Consider the following 20,262-nt stretch of genomic DNA (forward strand, 5'->3'; position numbering starts at 1 on the left):
GATCCTTCATAGACCATCTGTCAGAAGAGGTCCATTTGTTTTCAGAGCCCCCTTATGCCACTTTTTAGCTTCCTCCTAGTTACCCAGTGTCCTCTGGGGTGCCCAGTGCAGCCCCAGATCCCATTTTCCCAGGAGCGTCCCATTTCCTAGCTCTTCTCCATTTTGACTCTTCCACTATCTCAATTCACTGTCTCGTGCCCTGCTCTTTCATAACGGTTGCTCTCGCTTACTCTGGAATGCTTTACTGTTGGATTTAGGGAAAATTGTAATATGTTATAATTGCCTGATTCTTTTACTAGAACGAAATTTTCTGTTCTGACGGTAGGACTGGATTTTAACTGTTCACAATTGGGATCTCTGTGCAAATCCCAGTGCTAGGGACACAGGAGAGCATAAAAATATCTGTGGAATGGCAAGCTCACGCGTTTCATTTCGCATACAACTTCGCCTTAAAGATATGACAAAAAGGGAAATTGGGTTTTTTAAGTACCTACTAATTGGGTCTAAAGTCCAAATAACTCTTGGGCTGGTGGGAAGCTCCCTGCTTTTATGTTTAACCCTCTAGCATCTGGGACATAATTCCAACTTCGTCTTAAAGTGACAACAGACTCTTTTTTCAAACAAAGGACATAATTCAAGACAAGTGCAAACAGAAAGGGGAAGAGCGCTTCAGCTGTCTGCCTCAGGAACCCGCAAACTCTCAAATACGGGATTACAAGGAGATGGAAAGCTGCGCCAACTCCGTGACACTTAGCTTCCTCCCCAAGTCCCTTCCCGCAGATCTTGCGACCCCACGACTGTCGCCGGAGGCTACCGGGACGACCTGGACCCCACTACCCGCATCCGAAAACTCCAGCTGGGGCAGCCGCTGAGGCAAATGCGGAGAAGTCCTCTGAGGCCCTCGGAGATCACAGAGGTCGGTCAAAAGCCCCGGCCCCGGCTCCCCTCCTCGAGGACACCCTCGCGGTATCGCAAGGCCTCAAGAGCCCGTCCCGCGGTAGATACAAACTGCCCGACTGCAGCTGACATTCTCGCCCCAGAAAGGGGTGGGAGCCTGCGCTCGGCGAGGCGCGGGGCGGAAGCTGGAAGAGATTCCATCTACGCCCCACCCAGGCCCCAGGGCCCGGCGAGGCAGCCCCGGAGATTAACGGGCAAAACCCCAGACCCCGCTTGCCTCTTTCTCTCCCCGTGAGGGCCCGGGAGCTCCTCCCACCTCCCTGCAACCATCGCTCACAAGAACCCCCGGCGCGCTCCGCGGAATGCCGCATTGTGCCCCTAGGTCAAGTCCCCGGATGCTCGCCTCCCCTGCCTCTGCCCGAGCTGTGGTCCCGCCCCCCGCGCGGCTTCGCGTGCCACGTCACCGCTTGCGGCACTTCCGGAGGCGCAGCGGGCGATGACGTAGGTGGACGTGCCCTCTATATGAGGTTGGGGAGCGGCTGAGTCGGCCTTTTCCGCCCGCTCCCCCCTCCCCCCGAGCGCCGCTCCGGCAGCACCCCGCTCGCTCCGAGCTCCGGGCTCCTGTTAAGTTGCGCCGCCGTCGTCTCCCTCCGGCCGTCACCATGATCATCTACCGGGACCTTATCAGCCGTGAGTCGTGACTGCATTACCCTTCCTGGCGCGCGCGGGCGACGGGCGTGCGGGTGGGGGCGGGGAGGACGGACGCCGCGCTGTCGTGGGCCTGGGGACGCCGGCGGCCGTCCGGGAGCGGGGAGGGCTCGGTGTCTGGGGTCGCGGCGCGTCTTGAGTGCCCGGGCAGGGGCGGGGGCCTCGTGCGGCCGGCCGGCACGGGAAATGGCGCTGGCCTTGGCCCCCGGGCGCTCGGTGACGGGCGGGTCTGTGTCCTCGAGCAGATGATGAGATGTTCTCCGACATCTACAAGATCCGGGAGATCGCGGACGGGCTGTGCCTGGAGGTGGAGGGGAAGGTGAGTCGCAGGGGCCACGGCGCGGGCGAGGCGAGGCCGGGCAGGCTCGGGTTTCCGCCGCTCCCCCGCCCGAGGTTGTGCAATCCTCTCCGCTGCCTCCTGGCGGAGGAGACGCACTTTCCGGGCTCGGGTTTTTCTAGAAAAGTGGAGGCGGAGCTGAGGCTGGAAATAGGTCCGCCGCCTGGGCGCCCATCCTCCCCCCGGGCCGTCCGGGACAGGTTGTCTGTGGTTTGGGAGCCCCAAGCCGTTCAACGTTTGCCTTCTCCCTGCTGGCTCGTCACCCCGTAGCAACCCGAGACCCCACACGAAACTTCCACTTGGTTGTGAATGACCCCGTTTTCGTTCCGGTCAATAGACAAAGAATTTTTGTTGAGTTAAGATGTTCCAGGAAATCAAGGAGTCATAAATTTTTTTCCGCTTAATGACGTTTTCGTGGTTTTCAACAAGAACGAAGAATGTTTGGAAGGATAATGAGTTTGTGAACTGCTGGCATGGCTGATTTTTTGGATTTTTGGATGTGTTTATGCCAAGGTCAAGGATGTCTTCTGCAACTAAGTTATTTTTTCTTAATGCAGATGGTCAGTAGGACAGAGGGTAACATTGATGACTCGCTCATTGGTGGAAATGCCTCCGCTGAAGGCCCCGAGGGCGAAGGTACCGAAAGCACAGTAATCACTGGTGTTGATATTGTCATGAACCATCACTTGCAGGAAACCAGCTTCACAAAAGAAGCCTACAAGAAGTACATCAAAGATTACATGAAATCGTAAGTGACACTGGCACAGCCAGCTCATGGCTGGGATGCTGTAGGGTTTAGGGATTGACTGACTTTGAGAGGTTCTTTAGCAGCAGCAGGCGCACTTGTGAAAGGCCTTTTTTTTAATTGATGAGCTCACAGGGGTGGTTGCTTTTCTATAAATAAACTAATGAGAGCGTACTGGAGCATGCAGTTTGGTTTTGGCTTTTCAGATAGTACTTTGGAAATAAGTTATTATGAGATTCAAAATTGTGAACAGTCTTGAAACATCTGTCCTGTGAACTAGTAATTTGATTGTGCTGTGTTATTTTGCTCCCTGACAGCTAGTTGCCCTTTTCAGTATGTGTTTGTTTTCGTTTGGATTTTTTACTTAATGAGATTTATTTTGCTCAGAACTCCATACGTTAACCTATTAATAAAACATTGTTTTAGAATCAAAGGCAAACTTGAAGAACAGAGACCAGAAAGAGTAAAACCTTTTATGACAGGGGCTGCAGAACAAATCAAGCACATCCTTGCTAATTTCAAAAACTACCAGGTAAATACCTTAAATATTTGGATCAAAGGATTGTACAATTTTAGCTGTGAGAACAAAAAATTAGTTATTTGATGAATCTTTGATGTAATTAAGTTGTGGATATTTTTCTGGGCTTTTGAGCAGTTTAAATAATTGAGATTCAGCTCTAGCAGTTGAGGCTGTAGAAAGTAATGTTCCCTGTTCCCAAGGGTGTTTCCAGATCTTGTCTTCTGATTCCAGAATCTCATCCCTACTCGCCTCCCAGATCACATTTCTCAGTTCCTTTCTTGAATTACTTGTTAACCTCTTAAGTGGTCTTCCAGTTTCCTTTTCCTTTACAATTCCAATATGTCTCATTGCCACTGGAGCTCTTTCTGATCTGAGCTTGTTCTGTTGGGAAACTGCAGTGACTTCGCCTTACCTCTAAGACATGAACGAAAAACCCATCACAACCTCGCTCTTAAAGTTTCCAGCTTTTACATATTTTCTGGCCATAAGAGAACTTTCCCCCTGTGATGTGCTGTTTCATTGGTAGCCTTATGTTCCCTGTGCTTGACTGTACCAGGCTTTTAGGGTTTGGAATTGTGTATGTGGGGCTGAGAGAGAAGTTTGCAGAAAGCCTAAAGTGTTCCTGGATTGCTCTGTACTCATGCTGGTCATTATTAGTGCTTTAATTGGGTGAACAGAAGTTTGATTAGTGAGCATTTTTTCTTCTAGGGATTAGCGCCTTTAGTTGCTGAAAGTCTGCTGATGAAATTGTGGTGTTCTCAACCATCCTTTTTTTTTGTCGTGGTTTGTTTTGATATGACATGTCTGTATATAACGGTCTAATTGTGGGTATTTGTTGTTTGCTTCCTAAGTTCTTTATTGGTGAAAACATGAATCCAGATGGCATGGTTGCTCTGCTGGACTACCGTGAGGATGGTGTGACCCCGTATATGATTTTCTTTAAGGATGGTTTAGAAATGGAGAAATGTGTAAGTATAAGGAAGTGGGTTGAAATCAGTAAAGTAGAAATGGAGATATCTTAGGTGTGGTTCTCCTTGTTTCATGCCACTGGGGTAGTTAGACTGGATTCTACAGCATTCCTTTTCAAGTGTTCCTCTTACTTTGGGGCTCTAAAGAGGGTTGTGTTTCACGTGAAAAATTTTATGGTGCAGAGACTTAGAATCTTCTTTAGCTAAAGAAAACTTTATCATCAATGGTATTACAAAGCACAGCTTGAATACTGGAGATCAGAGACAACACCCTGTGTTGATCTTTCCCTCTAGAAATGGCCTGTTGAAATCAGACTGCCTTTTTCTTCCTATTCTGCCACACAGACATGAGTGTCAAAACCTTTTTCGCTTTGGTTTACTGATAATTGACAACTGGTCATTGAAAGCCTTGATGTTAACTAGCTATTAGAAGGTAGAGTTTCAAGCTGGCTGCTGACTCAATATGGAAATTACTGTAGTAAAATAAATGGATGAATGTCTGCTATGCAAGGAATTGCTGGAGGCAAAACAAATGAAAGCATTCATTATCCTGGCTTTCAGAGGCTTCCACCTAAATTAGGAACAAGATAAACTTCAGGCCACACTAAACAAGATTAGAGTCAATGATGGACAAAAATGTCTTAGGACAGTACAGATGGCTTGCTAAAGGGATTATGCAGAGAATATCTGAGTTTTTGTTGGTAGAACAAAGTATATGTGAGTGGGACTTTGCTCAGAATGAAACTTTCTGGAAAATGTGCTGCCTCTGGTGAGGGTGGCTCTGCATCCACTGATAGACCTTGAACAATTTGCTGTTGTTCCTTTGGTTTGCACTAGGATGCGAAAGAAAGAAATCCCTGCGCTTTCTGCCTGTCTCTGTGGCGGCTCAGATTGAATAGGGGAATACATCTGCAGCCTAGAAATGTTAAGTAGTTTCATATTGGAAAAAAGTGTTAATACAATTTTCCGTTTTTTTTTTTTTTTACAGTAACAAATTTGGCTATTACTTTGGATCTACACCTGTCATAACTGGCTGCTGCTTTTCATCCACACAACACCAGGACTTAGACAAATGGGACTGATGTCATCTTGAGCTCTTCATTTATTCTGACCTTGATTTATTTGGAGCGGAGGCATTGTTTTTAAGGAAAAAACATGTCATGTAGGTTGTCTAAAAATAAAATGCATTTAAACTCATTTGAGAGAATGCCTCTTAGTTTAATCCGTATTTAAATCCATCTTGTGTAGTGTTCCTGGAGAAGCTAGAGCCTGGTTGTAGACCACTACTAGAAAGCATAAGACTGCCTTCAGATCACTTCTACAGTGAAAACTACTTCCGGGACTGGAATATAAAAACCAAGAACCACAAGTCTTAATTCTGAGTTGAAGTAAAGGGAAAGACCATGCTCATAGCAGTGCCAACATTTGAAGTGGATTCCTCAGACATTTCATCACCTCCAAACGGAAGTAGTTAACCCTGGAAGAGATTACCAAAAGAATAAAAAGAGACTAATACAGTTGGAAGCAAAGTATTGTCTCAGCTTATTTATCCTAATTCAAGTAGACCCAAGTTCTAGAGAAATCTAGATGTCTCCTGGAATGAATGCTTGTCAAACTCCTTGGAATGGGGTTGACAGACTGGCTTGTCCTGCCACCTGTCTTTGTATGATTTTAAAGTGGTGGTTACATTTTTAAGTGGTTGAGAAAAAATCAAAGTAGCTTATGGGATGTGGAAACTTACAAAATCCAAATTTGTGTCCAGTTTTATTGAAACACAGCTATGCTCGTTTGTTTGTGCATTGACTGGCTCTGATGCTGCAAGAGCAGAGATGAGTGTGACAGAGACCTTTGGGCCTCAAATCCTGAACAAACCATGTGGCCCTTTACAGGACAGGTTTGCCAGCCTCTGCTTTAAAAGATGAAACTATAGATTGAATATGGGATAGTTGGTGGCAGAGGAAAAAGCAACTGTCGGGGCAGTATATTGTATCTGGGAAGGCTGTGGGTATCAGAATGAGTATATGAAAACGCATCTATTTGACAGACCTGGAGCAGTTACTGTCTGCTGCTAAGGTTTCCACTACAGATGCAAGAAAAAGGTGTCCTCGCGCTTGCTTTCTGTCTCATTGTGGCAGCCAAGATTGAATGGGGGAATACAGGGGAAAAACATGGAGAGAATTTTTGCCACTTGGAAGTAACCTTGTAAACAGTGAAGAGGCTGTTTACTCCAAGGAAGAATCTAAAGTTTGAGTTTACAAGGGAAGTGTTGAAAACTGTTCCCCTACGCCTTTGCCTTCTGATTGATTACACTTTTAAAAGCTTATAGCTTAAAACTAAAGGCAAGCGAGAGATTCTTGTACCTGGTCATGTGGCATGTGAACCCAGCATGAATCCAGTGATTTGGCAATCTGGAACTTGTCTTAGTGACTGAAGTCCATTGGGTGGTTCAGAACCTGAGACGGATACAAATCAGGTTGGTAGCGCCCCCCCCCCCCTCCTGTCAAGCTGATGGCAATTTTAAGCCTTCTGATTTCTGACATTAAAATGTAGGTAAAGTGCCAATCACTGATCTAGGAGGCCTCTTGCCCTCTGAAACGTGGTAATGGGAGGATTTTCAAGTAGTGGTCAACGCTGTGGAGATGAAGATAGCTTGGTAGTGGGAGAGGTCTTGAGGTTACATCTAAGCTAAAACCTGATTTAGTGAGCTGGTCATGGAAAAGTCTGCAAGAACAGGAGTAGCATTGCAGCAGCTTTCTTCAGGAAGTGAAGAGTCCAGGTATTTGCCTAAGGATGCTTATTTCTGCTCTTTTTCTAGTTACTCGAGTTATATATATTCTCTTTTTCCTTTTTTGTTTGGTGAGGAAGATTGGCAATGAGCTAACATCTGCCAATCTTCCTCTATTTTGTATGTGGGATGCTGCCACATCCTGGCTTGATAGCGTTGCACAGGTCTGCACCCAGGCTGCAAACTGTAGGCTGCAGAAGCAGAGCACGCAAACTTAACCACTATTTTACCAGGCCAGCCCAACTCTTGAGGTATATTTTGTGCAAGAAAAATATGTGAATTCTATACACATCATAAGGCGTAGCATTTTGTGTCATTGATGCTAATTTGATTTGGGCATGTTCTTGGTGGCCTTTAAGCCCTAGGCTTTGTTACATAATGAACAATAAAGTGGAGAAAGGACTTTTACATAGGGTGGTCTAGGAAGGCCTTTGTAATACGATAATCGAATAGGAACCTGAAAGCAGGGAAATAGGCTATGTGGATATCTGGGGGCAGAGCATTCCAGGCAAAGCAAGTGCAGAGTCTGGAGTGTGCTTGACATGTTCTGAGGACAAGGTGGCCAGTATGCTGGACCCAAGATGGAAAGAGGAAACTGGATCATAAAGGAAAGCCACAGGAGGTCTTAGAGCAGAAAGGTGACTTGATCTGACCAAAAAGGGTCATTGTGGCTGCTGGGTAGCAGGGTAAAAGCAAAGAGAACAACCGTGTCTAATGAATATTTTTGGGTGAGATAGTGGCTTGGTCTAGGGTGGTAGTTGTGCAGATGGGTGGAAATTAAGGTAAAGACAACGGGATTTGCTGATGTGTTGAATGAGGTGAAAGAATGATTTCACAGTGATGTCAAGCGTTTTGTCCTGAGCATCTGGAAGAAAGGAGTTAACATTCAGAAGAGGAAGACTGAGGGTGGGAATCGAGTTTGGGTTTGGACAGGTTAAATTTGAGATGCTGATTCCTGGTTCGAATTGGGTAGGCAGTCGGGTATTTGGGAGGAGAGTGGAGAGGTCTAAGCTGGAGAATTTGAGATAGTGGGATGGTCTCAGTACATGACATTTGAAGCCGAAACAACTGGGTGAGACCACTTGGAGAGTGGGTAGACGCAGCCCGCCAACATAGGGCTGGACCCACATGAACCAGTGGAGGTGATCTAAGAAGGAACTGCTCCTGAGCTAGGAACCAAGGGAGCAGCCTCCTGGAGGTCAACTGGAAGAAATGTTTTAGGAAGGAGGCAGCAGTCAACGGGGTTACCTGTGGAACACTGGTCAAGTAGGATGAGGACTAAGGTGAACACGTGGTTTGAGTAACAGGGAGAAAGCCTGGTTAAAATGGGCTCAAGAGACCAGCAATTTCACAGGCAGCATATTGCCCTTGAAATGTCTTAATACAAGTCCATGGTTTTTATTACATGTGCATCTGCTTAAGTAATAGAGGTGTGAATGACTCACATTTGAATCATTAGGCATTTTTCTTAAAATCTAGTTAAATCCCCAGTAAATGTTGTGTTGATGTAAACTCCATCATCTGAACTGCAAGGTTAACCAATAACTCAACAAATTAAACTGGTAATGATCACAATTATGGTAAAATTGAAAGAGGAGCCAAAACCTCAAGCAGCTTGGGGAAAAAACCCTGATAAAGCATCCTAAACTTCTGAGCATCTGTGTGCATGTGCATGGAGCTGAGCGACTTTGGCTAGCAGCCAGAATACTGTCTGTAAGATGGAGCTAAAACCAGGGGGACCTGAACTCATCTTAGTGACTATAAAGTTACGCTTATTAGGTCACTGCTGCACAACCCTTAATTCGTGGTAAAAGAATGGCTGACAGCCCTCTGATGGGCCGCAAACCTATTCCTGCAAAAGAGCTCAGTTTTGTGGCAATTGGCATGTTTTTCCAGAGACTGCCTGTAAGAACTGAGGGCCCAATTTGATGTTTGTAGGTAGATTTGTGATCTGGGGCTATGGACCATACTGGAAAAGCAATGAATTAAAAACTTTTCTCTTGATACTGCATAGAAATGTGAGCTACTTTGATATTTAGTTCTTTAGGTAACATTTAGCATTCCATTATTCCAAAGGAAGAGTATTTGACGTGTTTAACATACACAACTAAAGAAAAAGGGTGATAAAGTTAACTGCTCTGACAGCCATCTCACTAAGGATTCTTCAAGCTTGGAGTTGCAGATGGGGTTAATAACGCTGGTGGTTTATATCTGTCCCACCGAATTCCTCCAAGTCCCTCCCTCAGGCAGCGCCGCAATAGTGTGTCTGGCTGTGCTTGTTGGTGGCATGCTTTTTTTTTTAGATTTTATTTTTTCCTTTTTCTCCCCAAAGCCCCCCGGTACATAGTTGTATATTCTTCATTGTGGGTCCTGCTAGTTGTGGCATGTGGGACGCTGTCTCAGCGTGGCTTGGTGAGCAGTGCCATGTCCGCGCCCAGGATTCGAACCAACGAAACACTGGGCCGCCTGCAGCAGAGCGCGCGAACTTAACCACTCGGCCATGGGGCCAGCCCCTGGGGGCATGCTTTTAAACTACTGGGTCGATCCAGTTTATTTCCCAAGAGTCTGTATGTAGAGTGTGGATTTGTGCTATTATACATGGTTTCATATAACAGGCCTGGGATTGGCGTTTAAGATTCCTCCATATGCTGGGGATGTGGTTTTAGCAGGATTCCATACAATTCAGTGAGGAAAATGTCAACTGTGAGCCTAGGGGAAGATTCTTCCCGAAGTAATTGCCTGTTCAGTGTTTCCTCAATTACTGCTTCCTCCCACCACCCCCTCCAGGCTTGACATCTCCATTCGTTTAGATATGCATAGTGCTCTTTTTTCTGAGCTTTTGAGGTAGAGCAGGGAAGACAGACTGGGGTGAACGCCTTATGCAGTGTTTTTGCATGCGTGAGTCACAGTTTATGGGTGGAGTCAGACTTCAGGTGACTCACCTGAAGGGTCCTCTGACGGAGAGGACACACCACAACTGCTAGTCAAGAGCGCAGTATTTTTAATAGTTCTAGTTCTGTAGAGCTACTAGACATTCAGTCCTGAGGTGGGTTTTTTTTTCTTTAAGGAAGATTAGCTCTTGTCCACCCATCCTCTTTTTGCTGAGGATGATTAGCCCTGAGCTAACATCCGTGCCCATCTTCCTCAAGTTTTTATGTGGGACGCCTGCCACAGCATGGCTTGACAAGTGATGTGTAGGTCCGCACGGAGGATCTGAACTGGCAGAGTGTGCGAATTTAACCACTGCCACCAGGCCAGCCCCCAGTCCTCGCTTTTTAACATTTAGTTTGACACTAGAAATCCAGTCGTGTACTTGGTGATTTTCCTCATGTAAAGACAGCAGACATGTCCTGGTTTATTAATATGCAAGCCCTAGCTTATCGACTGCACCTTGCACATGGCCTCATCTGGAGCGCTGGGTTATTAAATTATTCTACCCAGTGCAGAATCTACCATTCCCTAAACAGCTGGTAGAAATTTGACCAGTCGCAGAGAAAGCTGGTATTTTGTGGACATCTATTCAAAACAGGGCTATACATGTAATTTCCTTTTCCTTGAGTTACATTAATTTGGAAGTCTCCCTCAAGAACTGCCAATTTGTCATGTTAGTCAAATACCCAAACTAATACTCAACCTGGTGGAAAAAACTAGCAAGTGAAGGGGAGAAATACTGCACATGAAATTAAAAGGAGAACATTAACACTTTTGACTGCCTCACTGAGGTAATGTATATCAACAGATGGCAAGTATAAAATTGGAAGCTAAGAAAACTCAGCTGTTGCTGGGAGGCATAGTGTCTTTCTCCCTCACTTTCCTAGCACTCCGTCCTGCCTAAAGCTCCTCCATTAGGAATCTGCAGGATGGAGTTTTTCGAGTGGAAGCTGTGCTGGGTGTCAGAGCCCCTGGTGACTGCCATAATATCAACAGGCTGGTAAATAACAACTGCTGGCATCTGTTAAAAGCAAAAGTGACTAAGCTTCTGAAAATTGGTTAAGTAATGTGCGACCTGTTCTCTGCCCCACAGACGAGGGAGGAGGAGACAAAGGAGGACTGGGTGTGAATGTGAGAGCAACAGAGATGTTAGCATCCTAAGCGCAACGTGGAGGCTTGTTTGTCTAAGGCAGTTACTAAACCCTCTGGTTCATGGGGTGTGAGAGTTGTGCCAAACTCCTTCCAACTACTGCTTAGCTTCCCCTGTCAACGTCCAGTGATCATTTTGCTCAATATTCTCTCCCCACACCTCGGGTTGCCTGTGTCTAAAGCGCCTTCCTATTCCCCCTACCCAGTCTCCTGGCCATATTCGCTGATCTTACTCTGTAACGCACCACACAACTCACCACTCCCCTTGGTTTCCTCCTGTTTGCAGCGCGCGCAGGGCCAGCCTCGTGGGCATGCAGCATGTGCAGTTGCCCTGCACTTAGAAGGGCTGCGTGCTTGGTTTAATGCTCTGCTTTCACTGTCTTGGAATTCCTAAAACAAAAGGGCCCCCCATTTTCATTTGGTACTGGGCCCCACAAATTATGTAGCAAGTCCGAAATGCATGCATGTGTGGATATGAGAGGTGTGTGTGTTCTGTTAGAGGTTGGAAATTGCTGGGTGGAGCAAGATAAGTTCAGAAGTAGAGACAACTTGTTGGGCAGTGAATTTTGGTCTCTTGTGCAGATGATAGGCAGGTGACCAATGTATAATCAGATTCACTCAGGTATACTAAAAGTGCAAATGTAAGCTTTGAGTATATAGATTTTGACATTTGACTCTTCTCCAAAGGAGATATGTGAGAATAGCTGTGGACTCTAAAAAGGAATAGGACAGTTTTAGGGGTTAAGCACCTCTACCAGACTTTGCCATCGCAGATAGAGAATTTTGTTGTTTCTAAATCATAGTTAAGATGCGTGAGCACACAACCCAGGAATGACCCATTTGATGTAGTAACTGTTTCAATAGGGTTATTTCTCAAGATGTATCCAAACTGCTAGCTGGGACTTGTGCATTTAATCATTCTACTTTGTATCTAGGTGTAGAACCTGGGAAGGTATAAATAGAAAAGGGTTTTTCTTTTTGTTTTTTTTTTGAGGAAGATTAGCCCTGAGCTAACATCCGCTGCCAATCCTCCTCTTTTTGCTGAGGAATACTGGCCCTGAGCTAATATCCGTATCCATCTTCCTCTATTTTATGTGGGACGACTGCCACAGCATGGCTTCACAAGCGGTGCCATGTCCACACCCAGGGTCCTAACCGGTGGACCCTGGACTGCCAAAGCAGAACCTGCGAACTTAACCGTTGTGCTGCTGGGCCTGCCCCAGAAAGGAATTTTTTTAAGGAAGAAACCTGCCATTGCCTCCAATATAAACGTATAATGAAATTCTATACAAAGCCCTTCATAATTGGGCCACTTGCCTACCTGTTCAAGCTTACCTGTCCCTCCCCATCTGCCCTTGGCTGCCCCGACTGTCCCTTTGCATGAGCTCTTCTTTCTCCTGAAAAGTCCTCGTGTTCATTTCTGCGAGACTGCTGCACTTTGTTTCATCTCGGGAGAGTTTACCAAGTCCTGCAACCCTCCCACCCAACCCGCACTCACGCTTGAGTGAGGTGACCCTCTTCTGCTTTACTGAAATCATTGATTCCTTGTCCTTGCATCACCGTTATTCCTGCAAGTAAGGGCAGGTGTTGGCAGTCTTCTTTGTTTGCCAATGGCATTCAGGAGGGATATGCTGATAGAGTAAAGAATGAGATCTCACTGGGCCCTGAGATGCTTTGGGCCATCATGTTCCCTGGGTCGCTCCTGTACTTTTCAAATGCAGTCACTAAATTTGGAAAAGTGGATAATTAGATGAGAATGTTTTGGTCTGAAGAAGAGCAGTATCTTCTACCTGAAGTGTGTTTTGCTGAAGCCGTTAGTCCTGGTACCTAATCTCAAAGTAAGGCATGTATATGATGTCTCTAGAAAGATACATAAAGATAGAAAATCTCTGGAAGAAAACTGGAAACACTCTAGAAGGGAGACTTTTCACTGTGTACCTTTTGTAATTTTTGAATCAAGTCAATGTATTACCTACTCATTAAATGAATTGAGTTTTTTTAAATGCTGAGCCCCACGTCAAACCTACTGAAACAGAATGTGTAGCTTTTTGAAAGTCCCTCTGGGGATTCCACCACCTGTGGGGGGCTAAGGAACCACGATTGTAGCAGGAAGTACAGAACTATCTAGTGACTTCCTTAGACAACTGAGTGGGAAACTGCCAACATGGTTGGCTTGTAGTTGCTGCCCTCTTATTAGAACAAAATGTAAAGCACCAGAGTGGAAAGGAGTATTAAAAGTCAACAAATTCTCCCACTCAGTGCTCAGGGGCCTCAACCCATGGCCCTCTTGACCCAGGTGCCCTGAGCGCCCTGCAGTGCTCCAGGTGTGGCTGGCCCTCATTTTCCACGTGTTCTGCTTAATGCAATAATATTTGAATGCAGCCTAAACTTACATTTGGGTTTTTTTTGGGGGGGGGGGCGGGGTGTGTAACAGTATTACATAGGTGACTCATACTGAGTTTTCTACCAGCTAAAACTCCGAAGTCTTTCTTCATGACTGCTGCCGCCCCCCAGGCCTGCCCCGCACATACACTGGTGCGGCTGGGTTTGAGCGTCATATATAGGAACTCACGTTGTGATATCTTTTTTCCACTTGGCACACCAGATGTTTCAGCATCTGATTTGTGTTATACATGTTTTCCTTCTTAATTCTTTTTTTGTTTTTTGAAATTCCATTTTAGATTTGCTAAAACAAAATGAAAGATGATGCCATTTTGCATCAATTTGGCAAATTTAAAAAAAAATCAGTATTTCAATTTCTGGAAGAAAGCATGCGGGATGAGGATGGTGCAGTGGCAACATTTTGAAATCTGGGTTCTAATTAAAGCCCCACCACTTACTAACTGTGAGAACTGCAGCATCTTAACTTCTCTAAGCCTCAGTATCTTCATCTGGAAAACAGATGCTAATACTTACCTTGGTGGCTGATTCAGTAAATGGAGGCCATCACAGGAGTGCCTTTACCATGAGAAGGTCTTAGAATGCTGGTCTCTACTGTGAATTAGGTGCGAACTACAGGATGCCTGTTTGCATTCTCTGATTTTTGTGTAGCCCTGAGAAAATATTTCAAGAATATGTTTAGCCCATGTGCATTACCTACTCCCTGGTTGCTGTCCTCAAACCCTATTTTCACTCAAAATCTCCTTGCCATCACACACTTAGTGGTTTGCTGGAAGCATGGGCTGTGGAGTATATCTTGGATGGGGAGCCATGAGCCCTGGTTCCAGTGCTGGCTCAGACTCCCAAGGCCACAGAGCCTTATCCAAAATAAGATGATTAAACTAGATGACCCCTAGTTTAATCTCTAGGTCCTTTCCATCTTCTATAAATGTCTACTCACTGAGCCTCTAAGGCTATGCTTCTCTATTAAAACTCTTTTGAGCTACTCTTAGACTTGCCCAGGGTTAACAAGTAGTTAGATGTCACTTTAAAATGGGCTAGCCTAACACCTTCCTGTACAGCATGAATCTCTTCTCTGAGTGCTCATATTCTTTTTGTTTCCAAAACAAAACTCTGAAAATGCAGAGTTGATCCCAGTCTTGAAAGCTGGTGCCTTTTTTCTTGGTCTGTTTCTGGAAGAAGCACTTGAAAGACGGATGAAAGGCCCATAGATGCTGTTGCACCTGGCCCTGGTCTGGAGCTGCCAGATCACAGCACCACAACATTTTCTTTTTTTTTTGGTGTTCAAATATAATTTATTCCTCATCTGTCCCCCTATACGACGTGAGCCCTGCAAGGGAGGGGATGAAGCTGTCCAGTGCACGGAGAAGCGTCTGCAAACACGATGACAAAACATGCCCCTCTTCTCATGTTAAGGCATTTGTGGCATCTGGATCGTCTGTTTGCTGTTCACTTCTCCCTCCTGCGGCCACCCCACCATGGGGGATGCCGGAAACTCCCTCAGCACTTTCAACAGGCACCCAGTCTGGGAGCAGGATGGAAAATATGTGCCCAAGGACATTATGGAGAAGGGACACCTACATAGTTGGATAATGCTAGACATCCGAGGCCACAAATACTGTTGTCCTCTCCCTTCTGAGAACCTGAGATCTAAGAAGGTCCAGGCTTAGAGTGCTACAGAAATAGGGATTTATGATACAAAAAGGGAAGAATTTCCTAACTACCACCATGGCTATCAGGCACTGACATGACTTACTTGTTAACGAGGTTGTATGGAGTGATTAATATGGCACAGATGGGAGTCTTGCTGAGTGTTTTTCATGTCCCTTCATAGAGGCAGGGGCTGCGTGAAAGCACGAGATGACAGGTGGGGTCTTGTAGCTTTGGGACTTGATGGCTTCTCTCGAGGCCTCGTGATATGGTTGCAGTATATCGTCTTCCTTCTCTTCCTGCTTGCGCCCTCATCCTATTTTCTCCCTTCACTTCATCCCGGTATTCTTGGACCCTGCCTCCCTCCCACTAAGATTCTGGTTCTAACTGAAGTAAAAAACTAGACCAACGTCACTTATCTCATTGTATCTATCACAGGCGGATTTTTCATAGTCCTTCTTGGAGAGAAAAGAGGACTGGGCTGAAATGTTTCAGAGTTGGGATACGTGGTAAGTTGATTGAATGATGGCCCCCAAGGCCTCCCTGTATGGTTTCCCTTTGCATGTGGCTTTGTAGTTCCTCCTACCAAGAGGTGCTATCTATCACCTGCTCCTCCACCAGCAGCCTTGTGACTTGCTTTGACAGTGAGAATGTGGCAGAAATGTTAGTGCGATAGTTACAGTTTAGGCTTCAAGAGACCTCAAGCACTTCAACTCTCTTTCGGAGCACTGCCTCCACCAGAACAACGCCAAGCTAGCTGCGGGAAGATGAGAGACCACGTGGAGTAGAGATGAATTATTCCAGCTGCGATCATCCTAGAGCAGCCAGCTGACCTGCCAGCCAACAGCAGATGACAAAGCCTGGACACAATGAAACAAGACCAGAACCGCCCAGCTAAGCTCAGCCTAAACTGCTGATTCACAAGATCTTAAGCTAAACAAATGGTTGCTCTTTTAAGGCATGAAATTTTGGGATGGTTTATAATGCAGCCTTATTTTGATAATAGGTAACTGTTTCAGGAGAAGACAAAGGAATGGTTCTGATAGTTAGACCTACAATAACTCCTACATCTGTATCACCAGCCAAGACTTCTCCCCTGATCTCCAGACCGCTATATCCCACCACCTACCCTTCATCTCCATGACCAAAGCCAAGCTCTTGATAAAACCCTCAGATTTACTCCTCCTACAGCCACAGACTTCTCTGTCTCAATAAATGAATAACAACTCCATCTTTCCAGTTGCTCGGGCTGAAAACCTGGTCTCACCTTTGAATTCTCTCACATTCCATGTCCAGTTTATTAGCAAATTCCATGAGCTCTCCCTTCAAAATATATCCAGAATCTTCCCACTTTTCACTATCTCCATGGTTACCACCCTGATCCAGGCCCCCAGCATCTCCTCACTGGATTATTGCAGCAGCCTGCTGACTGCTTTCATGCTTCCAAATTTATCAGTCTATTCTCAACAGACTTATCAGGGTGACCCTTCTAGAACTATCGGATCATACCTCTTCTTTGCTCAAAATTCTCCATTGGCTTCCCACCTCTCCCACAGTAAAAATGCAAAGTCGTTACCATGTCCTGGAAAGCCCTTCATGATCTGGACCCTCCCATCTTGATGACCTCATCTCTCTCTCTCTCTTGCTTACTATGCTCTTCCTGCACCAAATATTCCCAATGCAACTTGGGACATACTTATACTAAAAAATTATTCCTTGTTTATCTGAAATTCAAATTTAACTGGGTATCCTGTATTTTACATGGCAACCCTAAGCAGATATGCTTCCTCTTCACAGACTTTGCACTGGCTGTTTCCTCAGCCCAAATACTTTTCCCTGAGAGCCACATGGCTCATGCTGACCACCTTTAAGTCTCTGCTCAAAGGTCATCTCGTCAAAATCAGAGCGGCCTTCCCTGGCCACCCCACTTAAAACTACACCCCTACCCTGGTATGCTCAACTGCTTTCTTTATTTTTCACATGTCCCTTATTTCCGTCTAACACACAATGCATTTTCCTCGCTCATTTGTTTATCATCTGTCTCCACTTCCTCTCCCTGCAAGCTCCAAGAGGGCGTGGCTTGGTTCTGTTCTGGTTTGCTCACCGCTGTATCCTCAATCTTCATCCACTTAGCAGGATGGTGCGCAATACGTTTGTCACAGGATTGAAAGGATGCAGATACTACTGATGCTGTGCAGTGTGTGGCCTGCATCTGCTGCTTTTTAAAAAAATCAAAATATTTCATATCATAGCTTAACTTGTTAAATTTAATGATTACAGCAAAAAACATCAGTCCCTTTACCCTATTCCTCCCAGGCGATTTCTACTCTCTGAAGTCATCACTGGCTGCTTATTTACTGTTTTTTCTTCTTCTTCGTCTTTTTTTTGGAGGAAGATTAGCCCTGAGCTAACATCTGCTGCCAATCCTCTTTTTGCTGAGGAAGACTGGCCCTGAGCTAACATCTGTGCCCATCTTCCTCTACTTTATACGTGGGACGCCTACCACAGTATGGCTTGCCAAGCGGTGCCATGTCCACACCCGGGATCTGAACAGGCGAACCCCTGGCTGCAAAAGCAGAACGTGCGCACTTAACCACTGCGCCACTGGGCCGGCCCTTCTTTTTTTTTCTAACTGCTTAAGTCTAACTTGCATCAACTATTACTTCTTTATTTTTCATTTTCATGGTTTACATATTATCTTTTGAATTTCTCCCTGGAAGATGAAGATTTAGCTTTCATGCTGCCTGTAACTCTCAGCTCTTCTCTCCCCTGAGCCCCCCACTTCTCCTTCCCCATCCTCCCTATAGTTATCTCACAATTTGGTTAATTTAACAATCATGATATTACTATTTATTTTTCCAAATTGAGCCATATGTACAATTTTTAATTTTTAATTAGTGTTTAATAGTTGCCGGAGCTAATAACTCTCATATTCCCCAATGTTCAGTTTCCTATGTACTCATCACTAACCCGTCCCCTGAGCTCTCTGCAAGCAGTGTAGGTTTCCTCCCAGCACCTGAAGCGCTCCAGGAACCTGCCAGACCCCCTGCTTATTTTCTTGGAGAGCTCCCCGGGAGCCCTCTGCCATTCTGCTCCAGGCTGGACTGGTGTCCACCCTGCTGCCCTGTCATGTGGAGACTCCTCTGCCCCTTGGCCTGGGATTCACTCCCCACCTAATCCCACATTTCCTCTTTCCTCCTTGGTGAGGCAGCTCTCTATGGCTTATGGAGCGGTTATATTTTTCTTGTTCGAGACTTGGCTTGAATAATATATCCTTATTCTCTCATACTTGATTGACAATTTGGCTAAGGATCAACTTCTAGGTTAGGAATAATTATCTGTCAGATTTTCACGTTGACCCAAAACTGACTGTCTTCCAGCTTCGAGTGTTGCTGCTGAGGAGATGGCTATTCTAAGTGCCATTTTTTTGTATGAGACTTGCTTTTTTGTCCTTTCTGGGAGTTTTTAGCATCTTCTCTTTGTTCATGATGATCTGAAATTTCATAATGTTGTTCCTTGATACGTGTCTTTTTAAATTTTCTGTGAGACACTTGATCCGTTATTTCAACTTGGAAACACGTTTTTCATTTCTTGGAAATTTTCTTGAAAAAAAAAGTTTCTTTTTTTGGTATTTTCCTTCCATCTTCTCAGTTCTTACTTTCTGGATTAGTCAGATATGGGGTCTCTTGGGCATGCTTCTCAAGGGTGATTTTCAGTGTAATCTGGACGTCAGTGCCATCGAGGGGGCCAGTTTATGTACAAGGTGTCAGGAGGCTCAGGCATGACTATAGCAGGGCTCCGTTCCTCTCTGCTTCGATTGCATGACTTGCATGTGAAGAGACCACCTTGTTAGCATGTGGCTGTGTGCTGAAGGTCTGCAGGTAACACTGGGGAGAGTTGTAAAAAAAGTACACACAGAAGCTACTGGGGTTAGGGAAAATCAGAAGTACTTCCTCATATTTGTACCATGTTTTATAGATTGAAATGCATTTTTACATACTTTATTTCACAGAACGTGGGTCAAAATCTCCAAAGTTTCCTTGGCAGCCCCCTCGGAGTAGTGAGCGTGGACCTAGGCGAAATGGGAGACCTGAGTCGTAACTTACCCGTCCTTGAGAAGACGACCTGCCCCCTAGGCTAGACGACTGTGGGGTTTTTCGGTTTGTGTTTAGTGATTGCCGTTCTGCCTGGAGAAATGTCTGCACTGCTACTTCTCGGTGTGTTGCACTGGCACAGTGGGCTGGGTACACTGTGCACGGCAGCGAGGCCCAGGGGAGAGTGTGTGTCCTTATGTAATGACACGGTGCTTTGCTAGGCACCCAGCCCAACTCCTGTCACCCGCCCCGCGTGGGAGTTATTACACAGCGACATTTCCCTGCAGTCTCTCGTAACATTAGCCTTTCCTTCTCTTTCTTAGATTTCTTTAAAACATTTCCCTTATGTATAAATAACTTCTTTAAAAAGTCTGAGAGTAGCTCTAACCTTCCAGGTTCTAGCAGGAGGTTAGTGCTAAGAAAAAGCTTCCATTTTTGCCCCATTATTTTGTTCTTCATTTATTTAATAGCGGCCTAGACTTTAATCTGAATATAGTCCAAGGTTCTGAGAGCACTGCAGGAATCTGAAACCAATCGTACTGTCAGTAAATTGCCACTTTAAATCCCACTTACCCTGTCTGCTCACACTCCTTACACAGTTTCCGCTCCTTGGGCAACCAAAAGTTTAACAGGCAAGTTTTAATGAGCTCTCTCTTTTTCCCAATAATCTAACCTAAACTATCGGAGAAAAATCTTGCCTTACATTGTTGTGACTCCAGCCCAGTGCTGCCCGAACTATCTGTGGTAAAGGGCTGATTTTCTTTAGATGTCCAATTTGTTGTGGACTGGTAGCAAATGTAAAATGCAATAAATATGAGTTACCAGAAAAGTGAATTAGAAAATGTAAAGGAAAAACACTCCTGTGTGTCTCCTCTACTCTCAATCTCTATTCACTTCTGACATTTCTAGTCACCAAATGTGTGTTTAAGTTTTTCCACTCACCAAGCAATTCTGCGACACCAGCTGGGTGTCCTACAATTTAACTCAATTCTGACACTGTCTACCCAGAGATAGTGTCAGATCCCACTGATTAAGAGCTCAGTCCTACAGGACTGCCCCCCCTTCAGATGCCAATCAT

The 20,262-nt window shown here is 45.4% G+C and overlaps 1 protein-coding gene and 2 non-coding genes across 3 annotated transcripts; all 3 read left to right on the plus strand.

Moving 5' to 3' along the window:
* The first annotated feature begins 209 nt into the window (after positions 1–209).
* On the plus strand, positions 210–5,372 carry TPT1 (tumor protein, translationally-controlled 1). The gene is made up of 6 exons (XM_008537739.2): positions 210–1,587; positions 1,851–1,924; positions 2,500–2,690; positions 3,114–3,219; positions 4,059–4,175; positions 5,164–5,372. Exons 1-6 carry the CDS (start codon positions 1,560–1,562, stop codon positions 5,164–5,166), a joined length of 519 nt encoding a protein of 172 aa, XP_008535961.1. The 5' UTR covers positions 210–1,559; the 3' UTR covers positions 5,167–5,372.
* Positions 4,957–5,086, plus strand: LOC139076574 (small nucleolar RNA SNORA31). Its single transcript, XR_011528309.1, has one exon. It is a non-coding gene; the product is annotated as a small nucleolar RNA SNORA31 (small nucleolar RNA).
* Positions 5,373–6,202: 830 nt separating the features above from the next.
* LOC139076575 (small nucleolar RNA SNORA31) lies at positions 6,203–6,336 on the plus strand. Its single transcript, XR_011528310.1, has one exon. It is a non-coding gene; the product is annotated as a small nucleolar RNA SNORA31 (small nucleolar RNA).
* Positions 6,337–20,262: the final 13,926 nt, after the last annotated feature.

This window comes from Equus przewalskii, chromosome 16 (genome assembly GCF_037783145.1).
Source record: "Equus przewalskii isolate Varuska chromosome 16, EquPr2, whole genome shotgun sequence".
Lineage (NCBI taxonomy): Eukaryota > Metazoa > Chordata > Mammalia > Perissodactyla > Equidae > Equus > Equus przewalskii.